We start from the raw sequence: 23,455 nt of genomic DNA on the forward strand, positions 1-23,455 counted from the left end.
CATCCACGAAGATAGAGCGGTCATAATGAAAAGCCTGCAGCAAGCATTGCATTTCATGGGAAAAGCCGTTTCCTCTTAGATCAAACACAAGGCACGAGTGAGTCCTGTTCAGCTTCAACACTGTACTGCTGAAGGTCCAAGGTGGTATAAGAGAGCATGAGATAGAAACAAAATTCAGGCCAGATGAGGTGGTGTACACCTGTAATCCTAGAACTCAGGAGGCTGAGGCAGGAGAATCTCTGCAAGTCTGAGGCCAGCCTGGGGCTACAGAGTGCATTCAAGGCCAGAATGGACTACACAGTGGGACCCTGTCTCAAATAACAAACAAAACAAAACAAAACACAAAACAGGTGGACGTAGGAAGAAGTAACTGTTTCCTTTGCAGATGATCATGACCGTGTACAGGGATTCTAAGGGATCTACAACAAAGTACGGGGCATTGAAAGGTGAATTTATCAAGGTGTCAGTTAGGGTTATACAAAAGTCAATTCTATTTCTAGATGCCAGCAAAAAACATTGCAAAATAGAATTTAAAAATACTATTTGAAATGGCATGGAAAAAGGATAAAATACATGTAAATAAATCTAACAAACCTATTCATGCTTGCAAGACCTGTATTCAGAAAACAAAATGTTGTTGAAAAAAGACCTAAATAAGTGGAGTGACCTACCAGGTTAATAAACTGAAAATTCAATGAAATTCAATGAAAATTCATTTGAAAAACTCAATTCCAAAAAAACCCAGTATTGATTCTAAAATTTATATGGAAATGTAAAAGACTTAGGATAGCCAATTTTGGCTGGCTTGAAAAAATATATATGAAAGCCAGGTGTGGTGACACATGCCTGTAATCCCAGCACTCAGGAGGCTGAGGCAGGAGGATCACTGCAAGTTCGAGGCCAGCCTACATAGTGAGTTCAAGGCCAGATGAACTACATTACGAGACCCTGTCTCAAAAAAAATTAATCCAAATGGATTGTAGACCTAAATAAACCTCAAAGCCAAAACTCTCAAATTTCTAGAAGAAAACACTGAAGGATAGCATCATAACCTTAGGGTAGTGCAAGATTTCTTAGGCTAGTAAAACAATAGCCATGACATTTTAAAAATAATTAACTGGACACAAAAGGATTAACATTTTCTACTGATCAAGGATAGCATCTAAAAAATGAGAAAGGAGGCCTGGAGAAAAACCATTACCATCATGAAAAACTTCAGTACAGAATGTGTTAGAGCTTCCGCAAATGAAAAACCTTATGAGAAACTGCAGGGTTAATAATGTGCAAAACCTTAAACAGTTCCATCATATAAACATCAAGAACAACTAATTAATGCTTATAAGAGTAGCATGTGTCTCATAGAGAGGCTGTTGGCTTGTGGGCTACAAAGTGGGGCATCAGTAACTTTCCAGGGTGATCAGAGTTTTTTTTTTTTTTTTTTTTTTTGAGACAGGGTCTCACTGTGTAGTTCAGGCTGCTCTTGGACTTTCTATGTAGCCCAGGCTGGCCTCGAACTCGCAGCGATCTTCCTGCCTCAGGCTCCTGAGTGCTAAGATTACAGGCGTGTGCCACCATGCCCAGTCAATGATTCTAATTAAAAATCGGTAACGATGCATGCGTTCCATTTTACTTATTGTTTTCCTATTTAATTCATGGAAAGCCTGCTGAATGTGCGTCCCCAGGAGGGGCACTGGGTTACAAGTGAACCCCAAATAGGAAGCAATTCCCGCTCCAGCCGGGAGGTGGCGCCCGGCAGTCGCTGGGACCGCGAGTGTCTTGGCGTCGCGGGTCTGCTTGGGGCGCTTCGGTCGTTTGCGGACAGTCCTTCCCCACCTGGAACCATCAGGCAGAGACACCAGTTTCCGGGGGGTTCGTAAAGTGCGCGCACGAGCCCTTCCCGGCTTCCGTCGGGCTCTCGTGTTTGTTTTCCGGGCTGTGTGGGGAAGGCGGCATCTCCGCCTTTCTGCCGGTTTCTTCCCGCGGCTGGGCCCGACTTGCCCCTGTCCCAGCACCGCGGAGACGTGGGGCGATGGTGCAGATGGAGACGCAGCTCCAGAGCATTTTCGAGGAGGTGGTGGTGAGTGCAGCTGCCGACGGTCGGGCGCGGGAGGCGCGGGGACAGCGGGTGACGACCCCGGCTCAGGCTCCGGCTTCTGTTTGGACGCCGAGCGAGGTGTGTGCGGCCCGGTGATCCTCGTCCTGCTGCCTGCAGACCCGCAGCACCTGTGCCGGGCCCAGCGGGGTCGTCGGTGTCTGCGCGGCCGAGCACGGCGACTCACTGTTCTCACCCCGCTGTTCTCGCTCGGATCCTTCACATGTTTGTGTTTTTGTTTTTGCAGAAAACAGAAATTATAGAAGAAGCGTTCCCTGGGTGAGTACATGCGTGGCCCACTGGTGTGTATTACGAGAGCCGATGTGAATTAGGTCTGTCAGGGACGGTTGAGATCCACTCTCGGGACTTGGATTACTTGCTTTTTAAAAATAACAAATAATGTGGTTTGTGTTTTGATAGAATGTTTATGGATACACCTGAAGATGAAAAAACAAAACTAATTAGCTGTTTGGGCGCCTTCAGACAGTTTTGGAGTGGGCTTTCTCAGGTGAGCACTTACATGCCTGTAATAGCTGGGTCAAATGGAGTCTCTAGTTTTAGTTTAGCTTTTTTTTTTTTTTGAGAAACCTGTACTGATTTCTATGATGTTTGTCCTAGTTTACATTTCCACCGACAAAGTAGAAGGATTCCTTTTTTCCCCACATCCTCGCCAGTGTTTGTTATTGTTTGTTTTCTTGATGGTAGCCATTCTTTCTGGAGTCAGATGAAATCTCAGTGTTGTTTTAATTTGCATTTCTCTGATAGCCAGAGATGTTGAACATTTCGTACTTATTGGCCCTTTGTATTTCTTCTTCTGAGAAACGTCTGTTCATTTCAGTTGTCTGTTTTAACATTTGGTCTTTTATTTGGGAGGGCTCTGATTTTTTTGAGTTCTTTATATATTCTAGATATTAGTCATCTGCTTGTGGAATAGCTGACCACAATTTTTTCCCATTCTGTAGGCTGTGTCTTCATTCTGTTGGTTGTTTCTTTTGCTATGTTGGTATGTTGAAGCTTTTTAATTTGATATGATCGCATTTGTTGATTCTCAGTATTATTTCTTGTGCCGTTGGGGTTCTGTTCCAAAAGTCCTTGCCCACGCCTATGTCTTCAAGAGTTTTACCTGTTTCATCTTTCAGCAGATTAAGTTTCTTATTTATTTATTTATTTTGGTACCAGGGATTGAACTCGGGACCTTGCGCTTGTGAGGCAGGTGACGGAACCATTAATCTAAATTCCCCGGCCCTAAGTGTTCCTGATTTAATATTTAGATCTTTGATCCACTTTGATTTTAGTTTAGTGCATAGAGATAAGGTTGTAGATTCAGTCTTCTGTGCGTGGAAAGCCAGTTTTCTCGGGACCGTTTGCTAGAGAGTCTGTCTTTCCTCCAGGGCGCAGTTCTGGCTGCTTTGTCAGAGATCAGGTGGCTGAGTGTGGCCGGAGTTGCTGCTGCATCCTCTCTTCTGTTCCACTGACCACATGACTGGGTATTTTGCCACTACTGTGCTGTTTTTATCAGAAAGTGGGAGATGTTTTTAAAAATCTCCCATAGTGCTGGGCATGGCAGTACAGGCTTGCAACCTGAGCACTCAGCAGGCTGAGGCAGTAAGATCACCATGACTTAGAGCCCTCCCTGGGCTACATAGTGAATTCAAGAACTGAACTACATAACAGGACCCTGTCTCAAAAAACAAACAAAAAACTAAACTAAAAATCTGACTCATGTTAGTTAATAAAAAATCATTTCATCCCTTTTGATTTACTTGAAACACTTCCAAACAACTGTTAAATTTTCTCATAAAAGTAATTTCATTTTTTACTCAATAAAAGCACATCATTGAATGAAAAATGACAATAGTACTGTAGTGAAGACACCACCATAAGGATTGAACATTCTATAAAGAGGATACACACCCAAGACAGATTACATAAAGGTACAAATTTCCAAAGATGATTGTCATTATACTGCATACCTAAAATGTACCAATAACATTAATAAAAAAAAAGAAAAGAGGATACACAGACACCGTAGTAAAAACGGGAGAAGAAACAGTAACCTTAGCAACAAAGAGACCAGAAAGAATGTCCGTGGAAAAGACTACGCTGTCTTTCAAGCGCTTGCTTTTCCGTTCGTACTACTGCAGGAAAACTAAGAGACTGGGGAGACCGAACCGGAGTGAGACAGGAGGATTTTATTCGTTGCACCATGACTCAGTTGGACTCTTGTCCAGGAGACCAAGTGAGCGCACAAAGGAAAAGGGCTCCCTTATGTAATCTTTGGTGCGAAGGAAGCAAGTTACAGAAATGAGAAGCGAAGTCAGGCGTTTCCGTGTCACCCCCTTATCTCAGCCTTGAAGAGAAACAGGCTGTGTTCCCAGGATGTCAGGATGTTACAAAACTAGTTCGCAGCCTTTAGCTGTGCATTTATCAGTCACAGGACAGGCGCTGCCTCCTCGGGAGGAGCTGTCGGAGATGGACTGCTCGGCCGACTCTCTCATTGCGCGGGAGGACGAGGGGGTGCGTTCCTAGGAGGGGGCGTCAGGAGGAGTCACCCGGCCCTGGCTGGGGAGGGTTTTGGGTCAGACGCTTGTCCTTTCTGAGAGTCTGCTGTATACATTGTCCTGTATGTAGGGGAATGACTTGTCTGTGAGCTGCTGGTGGTAAGATTTTCACTCTGACATGGATCCTAGAGGCAGTACATTCATTTCTTAAATCTTTGTTTAGAGGCGGCTGTGGGGGCACATGGCTGTAATCGCAGCGCTTGGGAGGCTGAGGCAGCAGGATTGTCACAAGTTTGAGGGCAACCTGAAGTACAGTGAGACCCTGTCTGGAAAAAAAATCAGTTGCAGGGTTTTAAGCATAATATAACAAATACTGAATCTGAACTGTTTTCATGTTGCTTTCTTAGAAATTATTTCCATCCATTTATGTTAATAGTAAAGTATTATTTACTTATTTATTTATTTTGCAGTACCAGGGATTGAACTCAGGACCTTATGCTTGCAAGGCAAGCTCAACACCTACTGAGCTAAATCCCTGGCCCTGTTTATTGTTTTTTTGAGACAAAGTCTCACCATGTAATTCAGGCTGGCCTTGAAGTCACTATATAGTCCAGGCTGGCCTCAAATTCATGGTGATCCTCCTGCCTCAGCCTCCCGAGTACCGAGATTGTAGACATGCACCACCACGCCCGTTGTCAGTGAAGTGTTGTGTAGTCTTAACTATATTGCTGGGTGTTAGTTACAGAAAGGTAACTTTAGACCTAACATAAAATCGTTCTCTAACTTTCCAGGAGTCTCATGAACAGTGCATCCAGTGGATTGTTAAATTCATCCATGGCCAGCACAGTCCGAAAAGAATTTCTTTTCTTTATGACTGCTTGGCAATGGCTGTTGAGACTGGTCTCCTGCCACCTAGGTATGTGTTTGTGTGCTTTTTTAATGGAGCCTGGGAAAATTCATATAATTAAATAAAAGTAAAATCTTCTAATGGGAGACAGTCCAGCAGAATCTTAAGCAAGTGTCCACTGCTGACCAGCTTTTGAACATTGTTGTCACCCAAATTCAGACCTCCGGGACCTTTGGCTGTTTTTATCACTTCAGTCTTTATTCCTCAGAGACAGGAAAACTTTCCTTACTGAACTTAACTGCAGCAGGCTGAAAATGTTTCTTTTTCTTTTTCTTTTTTTTTTCCTGGTAACGGGGATCGAATTTGAGACCTTGTGCTTGCCAGGCAGGCGGTGGAACCACTGAGCTAAATCCCTGGTTCATGAAAATATTTCTTAAGAAACAGATTGGGAAACAATTTAAACTCAGATACTTCTATACGTGACTGTATTTTTTTTTTTTTTTTTCGGTACCGGGGATTGAATTCGGGTCCTTTTGCTTGTGCAGCAGGCGGCGAAACCACTGAGCTAAATCCCCGGCCCTATAGGTGACTGTATTAACAAACCTTTATACTGTTTTGCATCATTTCTAATGGGGTAAAAGCTCTGTTTATTAGCGGTTTACATACTGCCACAATGGCAAAGAGACTGTAAGTTGCATAAATAGTACACTCGGGAGCATCCCACACTGTTGCCACCCAGGCACGTTTACCCATGGGATGAGCAAGCCAAAACAATTTTTTAAATACATTTTTGGGACTCTGCTGAGCTGGTTGTTGTGGAAGGATAGAAGAATGAAGATGAAAGTGAGGCTCGCTGAGTGACTGGGCCTAAGAGGCAGCTGTTTTCAGACTCCAGTGATTACAGCCGGCTGAGGTGAGGACTGGAGTGTGACCAAGGCTTCCGCGCTCCCCCTCGGTTGCTTCATCCGGGACCTGTGCACGGTTGTCAGCCGTCCCTACACGTGTCCTCCCCTTGGCCTGTGCTTTCTCAGCCTGCAGAAGGGCCTCGGCAGGAAGTCATCCTGCATCCTTTGCCGTAGGCTGAGGGCTGCCTGGATCTCAGGAGGAGGGAACATGGACCCTCTTTCTACCTTTTCAAGAGTCAGCGTCACATTTCAGAAGAGCATGTGGCATTGAAAAGCTTGGTGCAGCCACGTTGGAAGAGTACACTCTGCCTCCAGCAGATAGATGTTTAACCAGAAAGCTTTTCAGTAGTTTTCTTCCCAGTAAAAAGTTTCTAGTAAAAATATGTAATAAACTGTAATCCCACCACTCAGGAGGCTGAGACAGGAGGATCACTGTTAGCTCGAGGCCACCCTGGCCTAGTGAGTTCAAGACCAGCCTGAACTACATAGCAAGACCCTGTCTCAAAAACCCGAAAACCAGAAAAACAAAACAAAACACATAGTGAAGATCATTTAGTTCTACTTAATGTCTGACTTTTGTGCAGGTAAAAAGTGTAGACTGTAACACGTCCCTAAAAGTGTGGTCGGGCGTGCTAACTGTGAGATGGACTTGCTCTGATGAGCGCAGCTGCGGAGGATGCGCCAGTCTCTCTGCTCACTGACATGGGTGTCCCTCTTTTCCAGGATGGTCTGTGAGACCCTGATAAACTCCGACACTCTCGAATGGGAGCGAACACAGCTGTGGGCCTTAACATTTAAACTGGTTCGGAAAATAATTGGGGGAGTGGATTACAAGGTATTTTTTTCTATTTGCAAAAAGTAGTTGCTTGCAGACGTGACTGACTTTTCAGAGCGAATATCTTATTTTCAGGTGACAGAAACTGAGTGAAAGCATTTGTGTAATTTGTCTAATTTATGTTTTTGTTGTACAGGGGATTGAACTCAGGACCTTGCACTTTCGAGGCAGGTGGCGGCACCACTGAGCTAAATCCCCAGCCCTAATTTTTGATGTGTATTTCCTAAGGGAGGTTAAGATTTCTCAACTGTCCCCAAACCTCTGCTGTCCTCCCAATATTCTTTTTTTTTTTTTTTTTTTGTATCGGGGATCGAACTAGGGAACTTGCACTTGCAAGGCAGGCGCCATAACCACTGAGCTAAATCCCCGGCCCATCCTCCCAATATTCTTAAAGTACAGGTGGTCAATAAAGGAGGGAAGGCACAAAGCACGCTCCTTGTCTCGCACACCCCACGCCCCATGTGGCAGGGGCCCCTCAGTGAAGGCTCGAGAGGTGGGGTGTCTGACGGGGGGTGCAGACCTGCCTCACCAAGGCCTTGCTTTCCTGCAGGCTCATGTCCTTAACTTGTATCTTTAACATTCCACTCTTATTTTTTGTTTTATTTTGCTTTTTGAGACAGGGTCTTGCCTGTAGTCTAGGCTGGCTTTGAATCCAGTGTGGCCCAGGCTGGCTTGACCCTCCCAGCGATCCTCCTGCCTCAGCCTCCCGAGTGCTGGGATTCCAGGCATGCACCACCCTGCCAGCAGCACTCTGCTCTTGACCCAAACAACCTGCACCTGCGAGTTGGGCCCCTGGTCAGAGTTGCCAGTACCTGACCTTATGCCTTATGTCTGCATTTTCTCCAGTCTGAAGTGACTTAATGACTTAGCAGATACTTATTTAAACCGTGATTTAACTCATACTCGTATTCATTCTGAGGAGTTTTTTCTTTTTTCTTTTTTTTCCCTGGTATTGGGAATTGAACTCAAGACCTTGCGCTTGCCAGGCAGGTGCAATGCTGCTGAGCTACATGCTCAGCCTTCTGAGGAGCTTTTTCTGATTATTTTTTCTTCACTCCTACACAGTTTGTGCCTTCTACTTATTTGTGTGGTGCTGAATGAGTGGTATTCCATGTACCTGCCCTGTTTTTACAAGCTTGATCACATAGTTTAGACTCAGTAAATGCATGTTGAATACAATTTCTTGAGTGTGTCAGGAAATAAACGGGTGGAGATGATGAGCAGGCTAAGCTGGGGACCTGCTTGAAGGAGTACAGCGTGTGCTGGATGGAAGAGGAAGGGAGTTGGAACCCACTGAGGGCTGCGTGGGAACAGTCCTCCTCTGCCTCTGCGGAGAGCTTAGTGTAGCTGCCCACATTCTCATGTTTCCTTGTCCCGTTCAAATAAGTTTCTGCACATAGCACAAGGTAGGATTTTTGACCCTCGGAGCAGTAGAAACTCTTCTAATGTTTTGAGAGCCAAAAGAGTTTGGTGGAGTGTAGAAAGTTTAATTTCATTCTAAGTGGCTTTCTTTACTCGTATTGCCTGAAGTGAATTTAGGGTTCCATCCGGGAGCAGGACTCTTCTCTTGGGTGAGTGTTGGGATTGAAACGCTAGCTGACTTGAAAACTCCAAAGTGTGGCCTCAAAGGAGTGTGCATACTGAAAGCTTCGACTGTTTCGGCGAGCTTGGGGCATCGCTCTGTTTCAACCCGTGTCTTTTTTTCTTGGACCAGGGTGTTCGAGACCTCTTGAAAGCGATTCTGGAGAAAATCTTGACGATTCCTAATACAGTGAGCTCTGCTGTCGTACAGCAGCTTCTAGCAGCAAGAGAGGTATCTAGATGTGCTTCATTCAGATCCATTCCCACAGCCTCAAAAGGTCTGTAGGTTTAGTCAGGGCATGGTGGCGCCATGAGTTGGAGGCCAGCCTGGGCTACATAGTGAGACCCTGTCTCAAAAAACAAAACAAAGAAAAAAACAAAACAAAACAAAGATCTAGTTTTGCTTAGGTCTCTGCTCTTAAATATATAATATTTTGTGGAGTGTTTTATTTTTTCTACCAAAAAAGTCATTTATATTCTTAACGATGATCTTTCAATTTTATTGTTTTGTTTGTGCTGGGGATCAAACTCAGGACCTTGCGCTTGCAAGGCAGGTGGGGCACCACTGAGCTAAATCCCTGGCCCTCAATTTTATTGTATTTTAAAATGAAATTTTAATTTTCAATTTCTGGTTCTTAATAATGTAAACAACAATGTAAATATTAAAGTATTTTGAAACATTGTAAGACAGCCTATGAACCACTTTAAAATATTTCTGTTTTATAATTAATGTTGCAATAATTATTATTTTGGTCTATTGCTCTCTTAAATGAATGAATATTTAAAGCATTTTAAAGACATTAACTATCTACAGTCAATTCTATTTATTATCCTTCATTTTTAGACATGCTTAACATTCTTTAAAGAAATTCCTGTACGCTAATCTCCTTTTGTTTAATTGGCAAGAAAAATTATGTAACATATGTGTGTATATATGTTTACATACTCACTTTTTTTGTGGTGAAAACCCTTCAAATCTGTTCCCTTAGCAATTTTCAGGGATACAATATGGAATTATTAACTGTAGTCATTGTAATACAGTGGACCCTTGACTTACGAACTCGATTAGTTTCTGAGGGCTGGTTGTAACTCAGATTGGTTGTAAGTCAGTACAGCTGAGATCTGGATGTTTGCCTGGGTACAGGCTATAGATAACAAGCGGCAGATGAGTCTCCCACTAACCTAATTAACCAAGTTGTTTGTATGTCCGGCCAGTCGTAACTTGAGGGTCCACTGTACATAGTAGGTTTCTGAATTTATCCCTTCTGACTAATTAGCTGAAGTTGTGCCCTTTGATCAACATCTTCCCAGAAAAGCAGCCCTTCAGTTTTGAGCATTGATTCCGGTGTTGTTTCCCCTTGCATTTCAGGGGATGTAGGTGGCCTGGGGCGAGTGTTGTCCTTTGCTTTTTCCTAGGTTATTGCGTATATCCTAGAAAGAAACGCCTGCTTACTGCCAGCCTATTTTGCAGTTACAGAGATCCGGAAACTGTATCCTGAGGGAAAACTCCCACACTGGGTAAATTTTATATTTCAAAAAATTTAATAGAAACTTAAAAAATATTTATATTAATCTTGCTTAGATACTCATTTTATTTCATTTTATTTTATTTTTTATGGACTAGGGATTGATTGATTCTAAGGCTTTCTGTGCTTATATTAAAATGTTTACTTTTGTCTTTAGATAACATACACTTTTTGGTCATGATACGTTTCATTTCTCTCCCTGCCAGTCGAGACATGTTTCTGCCATCTGTTACTGCACAGCCTCCTCAGATGGCCGAGGACTCAGTGGTGTAACTGGGCTTTATTCAGGGATAGATGAGTTGAAAGGGAGTTTTCTGGAAGAAAGAAAAAGGGAACTAATCTCTTTGTGGTTACTGAATTACTGTCTGCTAGGCGTTATACTAAATCTTTTCATGTATTATCTGTGCACGTAGACGATCCCTCAATTCAGGGTATTTTTATACTTACCTCTTTTCTTTTTTCTTTCGTATTTTTAGTTACTTGGAAACCTAGTGTCGGACTTTGTGGATACCTTCAGACCCACAGCAAGGATAAACTCCATTTGTGGTAGGGTTATAACTATAATAAATAGTGCTTGGGTTTTGGTGATCTTTTTCTTTGGTTGATCTTTGAACACAGCACCTTTGCGCTAAGCCACATCCCTAGCCCTTTCCTTATTTTTTATTTTGAGACAGCATCTGGCTAAGTTGCCCAGCTAGAGCTGAGTTTGTGATCTTCCTGCCTCAGCCTCCCAGGGTACTGAGATAACAGGCGTGTGCCACCTCACCCAGCTCTGACTGTTGAACAGAGCGAAAGGATGATCTTTTATGCATGTCTTGGTGGCTTGTCATTAGGTAACGCTGCAGGAGTTTATTCTGAGGCTTGTTTTTAGGAGCTTTGTGAGCTGAGTGTAGGGAGGTGGAAACATCTGTGTGGAACTGTGGAACACGTCTAGGTTTTAGACAGAACCTTTCTAGGACGCTAGGACATGCGTTACCTGATGACTAGGAAGACATTTAAAGTCTCTGGGCAACTGGAAACCTCAGCAGACCTGGCCAAGGATGTGAGAATATCCCGTCCCTTCAGCTCATTCTGATTCACATCTTTGCTTTGCATTGTGCTTAGTTTTCCATTTTCTTGTATTTCATTTGATTCTCTGATCTTATAAAAATAGCCATGTGATTTGGCACTCTTTGCAATGTCCAAGTATACTGTTGAAATATTTCTAGAAATCTTGGTGGCCTCAGAAGTGTCTGGGAATAAAACCCGTTACTTACCCTCAAACCAAGTATCGAGCACTTCCTAGGAAGCTGCGCGATTCCAGACCCTGGAGCTGTAAAACGGAGCAGGCCCTGGACAGGTGTCCGTGCGGCCTCCAGCTTTGGAAACCAAGAGGATGGGTACTGGTGCCATCGCTGGGGCTGTGGGGGTGAAGCAGGCTTTGCGAAGGCTGATGTTGACTCAGCGTAGGACCCTAGAGCTTGCAGTGCCTGTGGACGGCTGAGTGTGGTATTCACGAGGTGGTCAGCTGTGCGAGCTGATGGTCTTGTGCTACAGCCAAGGCCGCCAGGACATCCTGCACAGAGCTGGTCACAGCGGCCCCGGCCTAGAGTTCCAATGTCTGCACGTGGCCACCTTGTCAGAACGCTAAGCTCTGTGGCCCTCGCAGTCTGCTGCACCTACTCAGCTCTGCCATTTTATTATACTGCAAGAGCAACTGGGCCCCAGTGAAACTTCACAGAGGCAGATGCAGCTAGACTGGCCAGTGCATTATAGTTTGCAGGTCTCGGCCATGGACCTGCAGACAGAATGCAACCTTTTTGAGTGTGGAAGCCCTGAACAAATTGATCTTCAGCCATCAGGATGAAATAAAATCAAAGAAAATTCCCATGCTTCAGTCTCGTTAGAACACTTTGAAAGCACTTTTAAACCAGTGCCTAGTTCAGCATATAGTTGTTAAGTATTTGTGGAGTGAATGGAGGGGTTGCCATTGCTGTGTTCACTTTTACTTAGACACATTTTTGCAATATGCACAGGTCGCTGCAGTCTGCTGCCAGTTGTAAATAACTCGGGTGCCATTTGTAATTCTTGGAAATTAGATCCTGCAACTCTTCGTTTTCCTTTGAAAGGCCTTTTGCCGTACGACAAGGTATGTTACCAGGGGGAGTGGAACTTCTGGTTCATGTGGAACTAGAGTGTGGGAAGTGTGACACACTGTGCCTTCGTGGTCTGCTGAAGTGAAGGTGTAAAAAAGGCGGTCGATCGTGTGTCGCCTTGCTCCGAAGTCCAGATGCACCTTGCTCCTTGCTCGGTGCTGTCATGAGTGTCCGTTCTTAGCGGCTCGCCTCTGGCCAAGTACTTGGAGATAGAGAATTCAGATTTTCAATCGACTCAGACCAAGGCCCCACATTCAAAAAGGGGTAGAGCAGAACTGGAACTAGTCTGATTCCGAATCCACACTCGTAATCCCTGTGCTGTCGAGTCATTTGTCCTCTCCTAATTTAGAAGTAATATTTATATTTTTCTCTTATAGGAGAGAGTTGGAAAACTCCCTCCCTCTTTAGATTTCTGAACATATAATTCCTTTCAGTGATGCTTAAAACTAATGGTATTGTATTGGGAGTCACGTTTTGACATTTAATTTTCAAGGGAAGGGGAAGTGCTATTGGGACCACAGAAATTTGGACGTTCCCTTTGAGGAGCAGCGCTCCTAGACTCTTGCATTAATCAGCAGTGTTGCTGACTGAACTACTACTTCTCGGGGTATAGTTGCTTTTTTTTTTTCCATTTTTAATTGGGACTTTGCTTTTGGTTTTTATTTTTTGAGACAGGATCTCTCTATGTATTCCAGGCTGGCCTTGAGCTTGCGAGGATCCTCCTGCCTCAGCCTCCCGAGTGCTGGGATCATAGGTGTGGGTCACCAAGCCCGGCTAATTGTGACTTTGGATCGTCTATAGAACCTTTATTCTTGTGTTTTTGGGTTTTTTTTAATTTTTATTTTTAATGAGTATATGTTTGCAGTACATAATATAGTCATACGTATTGCAACTTGATCCTTTTCTTACAAATGTATCCACATTAAATCAACTCTTGCTGTAAAGACTAGGTCAAACAGAACCTTGGTAATTCTGCTTTAAAATGACCCAAGGAACCTTTTAAACCAGTCCTTGAAGTGAATGCTATGTGCCTGTCCTCCTTCACAGATACTTCACTTTTTAAGTTAAGAAAGATGCAGAATCCTGAGACATTCTGGAAACTGGGCTGAATGGAGCGACTACAGCCAGATAAGAATCCATTTTAAAGAAAAAAGAAACTGAAGAAATTAGGGAGTAACTATTCCAAGGTTTTACCTCACCATTACAACGGGACAGTTTTCAAAGATGGTCTTAAAACTCAGTCCATGAAGCGCCTCTCCCTCCCTTTCTCTGGTATTTTTTATAAACTGCATTTGGTTATCAGAATTTGCAAGCTTGGAAACCTAGACTCTTGTGGAAAATTGACTTCGGTTTTCACAGAAAGAAAGCAGAAATCTCAATGAGGCTGCTTCTTTATCAGAGCCATTATCACCAAAACTTATATAAATGGACATCATGAGATTCTCAGCTTGAGAAATGTGTGCCTTTTATGTTTTCAGGGAGGTAGAGTAGGCAGTACGCTAGGGAAAGGGTTGAAGGACATGGCGCTAGAATCTTTATTTTCCCTTCTGTGTGTCCTTGAGTAACTTCCTCAGTTGTCAAGTTGTCATCAACAGATGAACTGTAAGCACCAAAATCCTGTAATTTTTTCCCACTAGATTCTGCCTACTGTGGGAAGGTAACAAATACCTTTAGAAGATTTTTAAGTCCAATTGAAAATAATCTGAATGAGCATATGTGTTTCTCTTGAAGCAATAATTTTTTTCATTTTCTTTAAAGGATCTGTTTGAACCCCAGACTGCTTTGTTGAGATATGTATTGGAGCAGCCTTATTCCAGGGATATGGTCTGCAATATGCTAGGTTTAAATAAGCAGGTACTGTATGCTGGAAACCTAGTGTAATCTGCATAGAATCTGCCTATTCTTTTCTCTTTTCTTTGCTGTAGCTGACTGAGCAAAACAGTTATGAACTCTTTGGTGACTTTTTTTGAAGTATGTAGTGTATCGAACAATGTATTATTTCTATCATTTATATCTTGTTTTAAGAGTGTTTAAAAAGGTGATATTTTTAAAGTTGGTTTATTTTGCATTGCTTTTTTTTCTATAAGGCCAGTGTCAAGTATACCTTTTGCCAGAGAAACCTACACATGACTGAACCATAATTTTTGCCCTTTTTTGCTGTTTGGGGTGTCTATTTTTATAACCCTGGTACCTTCAGCGTGGCCGCCTTGCTGATTTTTTTTTTTTCTTTTTTTGGTGTGTTTGTTTGCTTTTGGTGGTTTAACATGTGGGAGGGTTTGTGCTGACTCTGGGTTCCTTGAGGCTGGCCTCATAGTCACTGTTTTGTCTTTTCTTTTTTCTTCCTTTATTTTTGTTCTGTCCTGTCTTGTCCTGCCCACCCTCCAATGCTCTAGACCTTGAACATTGCTCAGGTACGTTCACAACCTTACTGTTGTATTGTGACTAACGATACGCTGGCCGCTTTGTAGCCACTGATTCCATTTAGAGAATACGTGTATGGTCGGGGCTTGAAATTGGCAGGACCATGCTGAGACCAAGGCCACTAAAAAACATTTCTTCTTGGGATATGAGAGTTATTTTTGGTGGATGGTTTTTGTTTTTTGTTTTTTGTGGTTTTTTTTTTTTTTTTTGGTGTTTGTTTTTTTATATTCTTTTTTTTTCCTTTTTCCTTTTTCTTTTTCTTTTTCTTTTTCTTTTTTTTTTTTAAGAAAGAGACAACACCTGGCACTCAGTTATGCCTGTCACTTTTTGATGGGTTCTTTTTCCTTCCCACTCCATTTTACTGTTTTCCTGCTTTAGGGCTAATGTTAGCCTGATGGAATTTGCAAGATGGAAAGATTCAGGGTAGCCTCTGTCTTTCCAGACTCCTAAAACAAAACCACAACAAAAATGCTTATGTTGCTTTGCCTGAAAACAAAAACAAATTAAAACAAAAAAAGAAAAGGAAAGCACTTGAATAGATATGCCGCTTGTAAAAATCGGAGTGGTAAACTTTATACAGGGAAGGCTTTTTTGGACCCGGGATTGACTGAGGAGCGTCTCATCTGTAGGTGACCCCACACCTCTGGACGCACGCCGGTCTCTGTCAGTCTTGCCGGATGTGTCCTCGTCAGCTGCGGCCCCCTGCGGAGGGGCGACACCACGGCCACACCTCGTCAGCCAAACTCTTGTGCACTCCCAAGTTGGTTCCAGGACTTTTCACCTTTGAGATTTTAAGCAAAATAGTGGTTCCAGTTCTTTTTGGTAAAAAATTTTTGAGCCCAACATATTAAAACAGACCAGCTTTTTGTTTTTAAAAAGACGTTCTTTTCTAGGTTATATAAAATAGCGTTCCTGTTTGCAATACTATAGTGAAGGTTGTGCCAGTGCTTCCATTTATAAAGCCCTATTTTTAAGGACATATAGCTTGGCCATAAAACTTGCTCAGTGTTGAAACTTTGCATGCCAAACTTCACCCCAGTAGCAATATCTCTTTTGTTATTTTAAGTATCTTCTTCTGAAAAATTGACCAAGTCTCCTTGTTTGGACAAGCCTCTGTACTTGTGACACTGAAACTGCTTCGCCACTAGAGTACCTGACAGTTACCCCTGTAGTCTACCACTTTAACGTCTTAAATACCTACCAAGTCATTAACTCTGACCAGCTTTCTCTTGGGTTAGAGGTAAGTATTCAGCTGCCTTTGGAAGAATGCTTCATGCGATGTCTCAACAGCAATTTTTCTTAGGAACCTTAAGTCATACTTGACTCAACTTTTTTTACAGTTTGGTGGAGAAATGTGCTCGTGGTCATTTGAGCTGCGAGTATCTTCCCCCAGATATCTTTAGCTGTCCACAGCTTTGCTTTTCTTCTGGGTGGCAGATCTTCTCAAAAAGGAAATTAACAAAAATAATTCCAAAAAGAATATTTCTGATTTGATCATTTCAATAACAAGTTTCAACCTAAAAAAAGTTTATGACTAAGACATAAATCCATAAAAAATAAAGTTTATAATGGAAATGCTGACAGAACATTAATAGTGGTTCCACTGTAGTGTAACATTGTCAAAAATTCACAGTTCATCAGTAATTGTTTTCATAGGAAACTGAGCAGGGGAACTCATAGATGGAAGATAATATGCTAAACTGATGATATGTTATTTTCACCTACTGGAAAGTAGATTTAAAAGATGAGAACATATAATATATGAAGCATATGATTAAAAATAACCAAATCATCTTACCACAACTTTTATCATTACAGAACTGTACTTTGTACTATACTTTCTTGTCTTTTCTCTAGCAATGCAATAATTTACTTGAAGCTTGAAACTTTTTAAGCTCTGTCATATTGCATTTTCCAGTAGGAATTGGGCTGTATTTTAAAATTCTAAATTGGTGACATTCAGGCCATGAATAGCCCAGGTCTGTGACCAACAAGGTGGAGTGTTGAACTTCAACTCACAGTGGAAAAATCTTTTATGTGTTTATATATGAGAGTTTGTATTGCTTTCTGCTGAATAAAAAATGCTGTTTAATACAAATCAGATACACTCCCCTGGCTCTTAGGCGGTGTGCATGAACTCTGGCTACCATGAGACAGTTTACTCCAAACTAATCACTCAGTTTCTCTTGAAAATAACTTCGAAAGTTCTTAACTGACATCAGGCTCTGGTTCTTATTGGAAGCTCCCATTGGTAAAGCAGAGAATTCATAAATGCCATTAAAAGAAATCTTTCCATCCCAAACTTAACCCAAATAGGTATTGCTTTAAAACTGATGTAGAGCACTGACACAGTGATTTGAATTAATGTCCAGCCCTCTTAGTGCAGTATGTTAAGTTTTCACTGCCAAAGTGGTACCAGGACTGCTTACATGCAAAATGTCCAGTGCCACTCAGTATAGGATATCGGATACTAAGAACGAAAACCACTGTCCTTTGCCAGTTGAAGTAGTAGTAGGAAGGAGTTGGGAGAACAAGTAAAGGTTGATGTTAATGTTTCCCTTAGTGACTTGTGCCTGATGTTTAGCTTTTACCAAAGCTGAAAATTCAAAACTGTGTTCAGTACAATTTGGGGTATGATACAGAAATAAAATTGTTAAAATACTGAGTTTAGATATTCTTGTTAAAACAGGCATTAACTAAATATACATATAGATATGATATAAACAAGAAAATTTCACTACATGTCAGTATTTTGCAGCCTTAAATTGACCGATGCCTTCAGAAAACAGGAGGTAAATAGCCAGAGGTCTGGCATTGCTGACCTGCAGAATAGCTTAGCCTAGTGACTGATAATTTTATTCATAGATTTTAAACTGCTTTACAAATATTCATTTGTTCCACTTTGTAAAACAATCTATGTGGTAAAGAGCCTTAATTTTAGGTATCTAGTTTTAATAATTGCAAATTAAAGCAAAAGGTATTTTTCCAAAGTAGCAGCTCAGATTGCTTTATATTGTAGACTTTTTTGATATTATCAAAACAAAGCAACATGTTTAATGCAGTCTTTAAATTTGGCTTGAGAAATATCCTTGGTTTTATCCAAAAACTCCCTGGGAAGTTTATAGTTAATCCTGATAGCTCTCCAGCTACCGTGACCTACCAGGGCTTTACCAGAAAAGTCGGGGAGAATCTTGAGTCGTGGCTGGCATACCCTGAAAAATCATCAGCTTTAACTGTAAGCTTCCCAGTTGTTCTTACCTTGTCAAGAGTTTAGTATTTTTGCTTTCCTCTTTAAATCATTAACCATTTGACCATCATGATATACTTGAAAAACAGGCGAAAACCTAGTTCTTTTTTAAAAAAAAAAATGTGGCTAAAACTAAAAAGGGAAACTTCAGAGTGATTCAGGTGCAGAATACTGGTTTTATTTAGTGTGCTCTTTTTTTTCTTCAAGTAAATCGATAGGTGACCGCCTAGGATGGAGAACTAGATTACAGATCAGTTAGTTGCCAAACTAGAAGCAAATTCTCATAAAAAATTCCTACTGGAAATCCTGGCTTTATTTCTTTTCACAAATTTTTCTGACTCTTGTATACTTTGAATGATCTCACTCTAAATTTGTGTTGTCTGACACATCTCTTAGGTTGTTGGTGGTTGGCAGAACTAGTGAATTTCAAGCCCTGTACACAGTAGTTTTGCATGCTGACTTCAGAAGTAGTCTGTAGTGTTGTCTGTTGCACTCTGCTCTGCTGCGTAACGACAGTTACACCCGGAGGAACAGTCCTGTAGTCCCTGGTGGTGTTAATATTGCTCTTTGTAAACCTGCAGTGTGGTTGGACTGTGATCATGGCATTGTGTTTGGGGAAGAATACGAAGCAACCATTGATGCTTCCTGTTTGGTTAGATGTTTGTTGTATCTGCATGTTTGAAGAAAGTGCAGCTATATCGGAGCTTTACGATTTGGAGCTGGCAAAGAGCATGCAAAAGGGGATGCGATCCATTATGTTTTGTTGATTTCCAAATTTGTCCCCATTTTGCACTTTTTTCTCTAAATTTAAAGAAATCATATCCCTTTTTCATGGCAAAAGAATGGTAATTACATCTAAAGTCCAGGGGAAAGCATCTATATTAGTAATTGTATTCACTGAAAGGCTTCCACCTGCCTGCTACTAAGTCATACATTTTTAAAGGAAAAATAAATGGCCTTTAAAAAGTGGCTTAACATATTTCTTTTGGTTAAAAAAGTATATATATTTTTAAAACACTTTTTAAAATCACAAACCTTTTTGCCTCTAGAAAGGGAAGTTGCATTTTCATTGTTAGTGTTTAAACTCAATTCTTTTTCTTGTTTTAGATTTTAAAATGATCTAATTTAAAATTAAAGCTGCATTATGTCTGCCTTCCGAGGGGAAAGAGCTGAGATTAACTTGGGAGATGAATTTTTTTGTTAATTGGGGAGGAAATTTTAATTTTAATAGGATTGTAACCACACATTGAAAAACAGCTACTTAGGTTTATCTCTGTAAATTTGTAGGTTGTTACTTTCCAATAAATAGATTGACATACTGTGTTATTTGTTCTCTCTTAGTTGAAACCTGGAAACTTAAGGTTTTCATCTTTTGAGCTCAGTTACAAAATTAATACTGTTTTTCCCATTTTTGTGACTTATAAAGTTATTTTTTTCCAAAGAATAAATAAAATTTTCCACTGTGTTGTGCCCTTTGTCAAATTGGAAGAGTGATGTCTGTTGTAGAAGTCAAAACTTACTGGGAAATCTGTTTTGTGGGAGACCTAAAAATGATTTTTTTCACGAAACTCCTCCTCTGTGCTAAGGTGACACGATGCAGCTTTAATAGACTGAAGCTAACCTTAACTTCCTGAGCTCAACCTCATTCCATGCTTCTCAGCCTGTTAGTACTTTAATGCCATTACTGGTGTTGCTCAGGCCCGCCGGGAGGCTTGTGGAATACTGTGTCCAATCTCTGCCCCACAGCACAAGCAGCGTTGCCCTGTGCTGGAGGACCAGCTGGTGGACCTGGTGGTGTATGCCATGGAGCGGTCCGAGACCGAAGAGAAGTTTGACGATGGGGGCACCAGCCAACTCCTGTGGCAGCATCTCTCCAGCCAGCTCATTTTCTTTGTGCTTTTCCAGTTTGCCAGCTTTCCACACATGGTCCTCTCTCTTCACCAGAAGGTATGTCCCACATCTTGTGGCCAGAGCCGCTTCACCTGTTGATTAGTGCGTTTTACACTGGTGCGGGCACCGCCTCATCATTTCAAAAGTGGCAGGAGTTTGGGCCAGGGATTTAGCTCAGTGGTGGTGCCATGTGCCTTGCAAGCTCAAGGTCCTGAGTTCAATTCCTGGTACCCCCCAAAAAGAGAAAGAAGTGGCAGGAGTTGGAGCCCTCGTTTTTGTCCTGTTCAGGACTTCCATGGTTTCTTATTTTTTTACTTTCTTGTTACTGGATTCAGTCATTCATTCTATATATTCACAGTTGAGGGACCAGGGGATACAACATGAAAATGCCCTATAGTACCCCAGGGAGCACCTCACTAGAGGGGAAGCTGTGTGTATAAACAGTTTGATTATAATGTAGTTGGCATTGTGGAAACATGTTTTCCTGGGTAGGCCTGGGAGGGAGTAGTCCCTAATAAAGACATCATGACTGGCTTTACGCTGATACATGAAGCATGTTGACGTTTGCCAAGAAGAGAAAATAGCAAAATATTTTCCTAGCAGTAAGATCATCATTTGGAGTGGGATGGAGATGTGTGGGAACTGGAAAGAAAAACACAAAGGAGGAAATGGTGGTGGTAGGAAGATAGGGAGGCAAGAAGAGACATGGAGAACTTAGGCAGTCTGTTTATTTGATGTGTTAAGGTTTGGTGGGTTTTTTTGGTACCGGGGATTGAACTCAGGACCTTGCACTTGGGAGGCAGGCGGGGGCACCACTGAGCTAAATCCCCGGCCCATTGCAATCTGTTTATTTATTGAGAGCTTCCATTTTCTTTTGGCAGCACTGAGGAGAAGAGTGGCTTCATTATATATAGGTTGTAAACTTTACTAAGGGCCCCGGAGAAAGATGGTAGAGTGGGTATGGATATAGGCAGCACCAGAGCCGAGGAAATGAGTGAGAGAGATCCTGCTGTGGGCCAGCAGGAGGTGCTGAAGGGCTAGTGCAGGAGGGAGAGGAAGAGCCCCGGAGGTCAGGGGTGCGAGGGCGGGTGAGGACCGGGTGACTGACAGCAGAGCATGGGACGGGTTTGCGCCGTGCTTCCTGTGTGGAGGACGAAAGCAAGGAGAAGGCTAAGCGCGAGTCAGCTTTCAGGAAGAGCTGGCTTTAGTCAGAAGGCTATGGATATCTTGAAGGGGAGCAAGCTGGATGTTGTGATGTCTGTGACTTCTCTCTGACATCGGTCATTGTATTGAGTGGAAAGCAGAAAGCGTTTTGTAAACACTGCTAAACTGCTTGAATCATCGCAGCCCTGGCCTCATCATTGGTTTCTCTTTAATCTCAGTAAACCAGGAAAAGTGTTTTATGATAACCAGTCCTTGAGGATTTTAAATTTTAAAAATTATATTCTTTTGGTATGATAAAGTATTTGTTTGGATGAGATATTTTTAGTAAGAACTGTCCCATATCAATCTTGGTTATTTTTGTCTTATTTTTCTTTATTTTGTGTGAGACAGGATCTGATCTCACTGTGTAGTTCAGGCTGGCTTTGAACTCACTGTGTAGCTCAGTATGGCCTTAGACTTGGGGCGATTGTCCTCAGCCTCAGCCTCCCGAGTCCTGGGATTACAGGGCTAGGCCACCAGGCCCAGTTGGATCTTGATTCTTATATGCACATGATCAGTTAAGTTATATTCTGAAACACTGAATTTTTCATATACATAGTTGTTTTGAGGAGTAGAAGAGAAACATGTATGTGTATGTATAATATTAATGTATGTATGTAAAATGATATAATTTAGCAGGCTTTATATGGTGTGTCCTATTTGAGAATAAGTAATTACTAAGCTCCAAAGTTAAATGCTACTTTCTGAGAACAAAAACCAGGTGTTAGCCAGCTTTTCATTGCTCTTGACAAAATACCTGAGACAAACAACTTGCAAGGATGGATGTGCTTGGCTCACTGTTTCAGAGGTTGCCGGCCGTGGCTCTTGGCTCTGTTGCTTTGGGCCTGTGGGGAGACAGTGCATCATAGCGGCCTCATGGCAGTGGACAGCTGTGGCTCTCGGGGGCGGGGCTGAGGCGGCAGGTGTGTGAGTGTGAGTGAGTGTGAGACCTGACTTCCCCCTCGAGGCCCACTCCGCGGGTCCATGGGCTCCCAACAGCGCTCTACTCAGGACCAAGACTTCAGCACAGGGGCTTTGGGCACATTTAAGATCCAGACTATAATGCCCGGAATTTCCTGTAAAAGGACAACTACACCCTTTGGCTTTCCGCAGCTGTTCGTCCATTGCTTCCCATCTCTTGCAGCTGGCGGGGCGTGGACTGATTAAAGGCAGAGACCATCTGATGTGGGTTCTCCTGCAGTTCATCTCGGGGAGCATTCAGAAAAACGCCCTCGCCGATTTCCTCCCTGTCATGAAGCTCTTTGATCTCCTGTACCCAGAGAAAGAGGTAAGTTTTACTGGTAGTTAACAGTGGGACGATAGAATTACTTCTGACCGTGTTTAAGGATTTCAGTGTGGATATTGTTAAAAATAAATAAATAAGCACTGGATCAGGGTGAGTTTTTTTTCCCATTTTGTGATTAACCCCATCACTTCTTGGGCAGTCTTTTTTACTAGTTTACTTATAAAGAGATTGAACTAGTTTATTTCCTTTTGTTTTAGTACCAGGAATCAAACTCAGGGCCTCGTGCTTGCCAGGCAGGTGCTGTGCCACTGAGCTACATCCCCGGCCCTAAACTATTCTTTCTACAGCTTATCCAAAATCACAGTGGGATCTACTGTGATGAACTCTTTGTCTAGTTCTAGGTCAGTCTACAGTCTTTGGAGGGACTAATACTGTTTGAACGATACACACTGTTGCATGGCCGAGACAAGTGTCTGTCAATACCTATTTCCGGTTTGTCCGGTGAACCTCAGTAGCCTTCCTCCCAGTGTTCTGTTATGTGAAGTATTTGATGAAAGTGTGGTTGAATATTTTGATGGTTGCCATTTTTTTCCCATTAAGTTTATTGGTTCATTTTAGGTATACAGTACAGTTACATTCCTCATTGGGATCTTGTACCTTTACATGACGTATCTTGCTTCTTATTTTTTCCTCATTCCCCTGCCCTCCCTTCCCTATTTAGAAAGACTGTTTCCATTTTTTTCCTTTTCTCGTATCTTTTTTTTTTCCCTTCTTTTCTTTTCCCTACCCCCCCTACTTCCACTTCTCCTTTAGACCTTTTCTTCCTGTTTCACTTTATCAGTTATGCACTTGGATCCTTATTTACACTTTCAGTTTCTCACACCAGAGAAACTCTTCGGTATTTACACATATGTGTCCTATTTATTTCACTTAAGAGTATGGCCTCAATGTGCATCCACTTAGCTATAAATGTCTTTAGTGTCTCGTTCTTTATGGCTGAGTAGTACTCCATTTTATAGAAAAAAC

General features: G+C 42.1%; 1 protein-coding gene across 3 annotated transcripts in view; it reads left to right on the forward strand.

The window, feature by feature from the left end:
• The first annotated feature begins 1,880 nt into the window (after positions 1 to 1,880).
• The window catches only part of Med23 (mediator complex subunit 23), a 47,518-nt gene continuing 25,943 nt past the window's right edge, over positions 1,881 to 23,455 (forward strand). Inside the window, exons 1-13 of one of the 3 annotated variants that reach the window (XM_004845993.4) lie at positions 1,881 to 2,077; positions 2,340 to 2,371; positions 2,513 to 2,600; positions 5,385 to 5,509; positions 7,069 to 7,180; positions 8,895 to 8,993; positions 10,178 to 10,279; positions 10,764 to 10,833; positions 12,303 to 12,415; positions 14,181 to 14,276; positions 14,816 to 14,833; positions 19,837 to 20,037; positions 22,328 to 22,471. In XM_004845993.4, coding sequence (XP_004846050.1) covers positions 2,030 to 2,077; positions 2,340 to 2,371; positions 2,513 to 2,600; positions 5,385 to 5,509; positions 7,069 to 7,180; positions 8,895 to 8,993; positions 10,178 to 10,279; positions 10,764 to 10,833; positions 12,303 to 12,415; positions 14,181 to 14,276; positions 14,816 to 14,833; positions 19,837 to 20,037; positions 22,328 to 22,471 — 1,248 coding nt within the window. In that variant the 5' untranslated portion in view covers positions 1,881 to 2,029. Of the gene's footprint in view, positions 2,078 to 2,339; positions 2,372 to 2,512; positions 2,601 to 5,384; positions 5,510 to 5,985; positions 6,026 to 7,068; positions 7,181 to 8,894; positions 8,994 to 10,177; positions 10,280 to 10,763; positions 10,834 to 12,302; positions 12,416 to 14,180; positions 14,277 to 14,815; positions 14,834 to 19,836; positions 20,038 to 22,327; positions 22,472 to 23,455 lie in introns of those variants that run through there. The other 2 variants (XM_004845994.4, XM_087190111.1) reach the window with 2 other exon arrangements.

Source organism: Heterocephalus glaber, unplaced genomic scaffold (genome assembly GCF_053883595.1).
Source record: "Heterocephalus glaber isolate CG9 unplaced genomic scaffold, H.glaber_assembly_v1.0 deba00001550, whole genome shotgun sequence".
Taxonomy (NCBI): Eukaryota; Metazoa; Chordata; class Mammalia; order Rodentia; family Bathyergidae; genus Heterocephalus; species Heterocephalus glaber.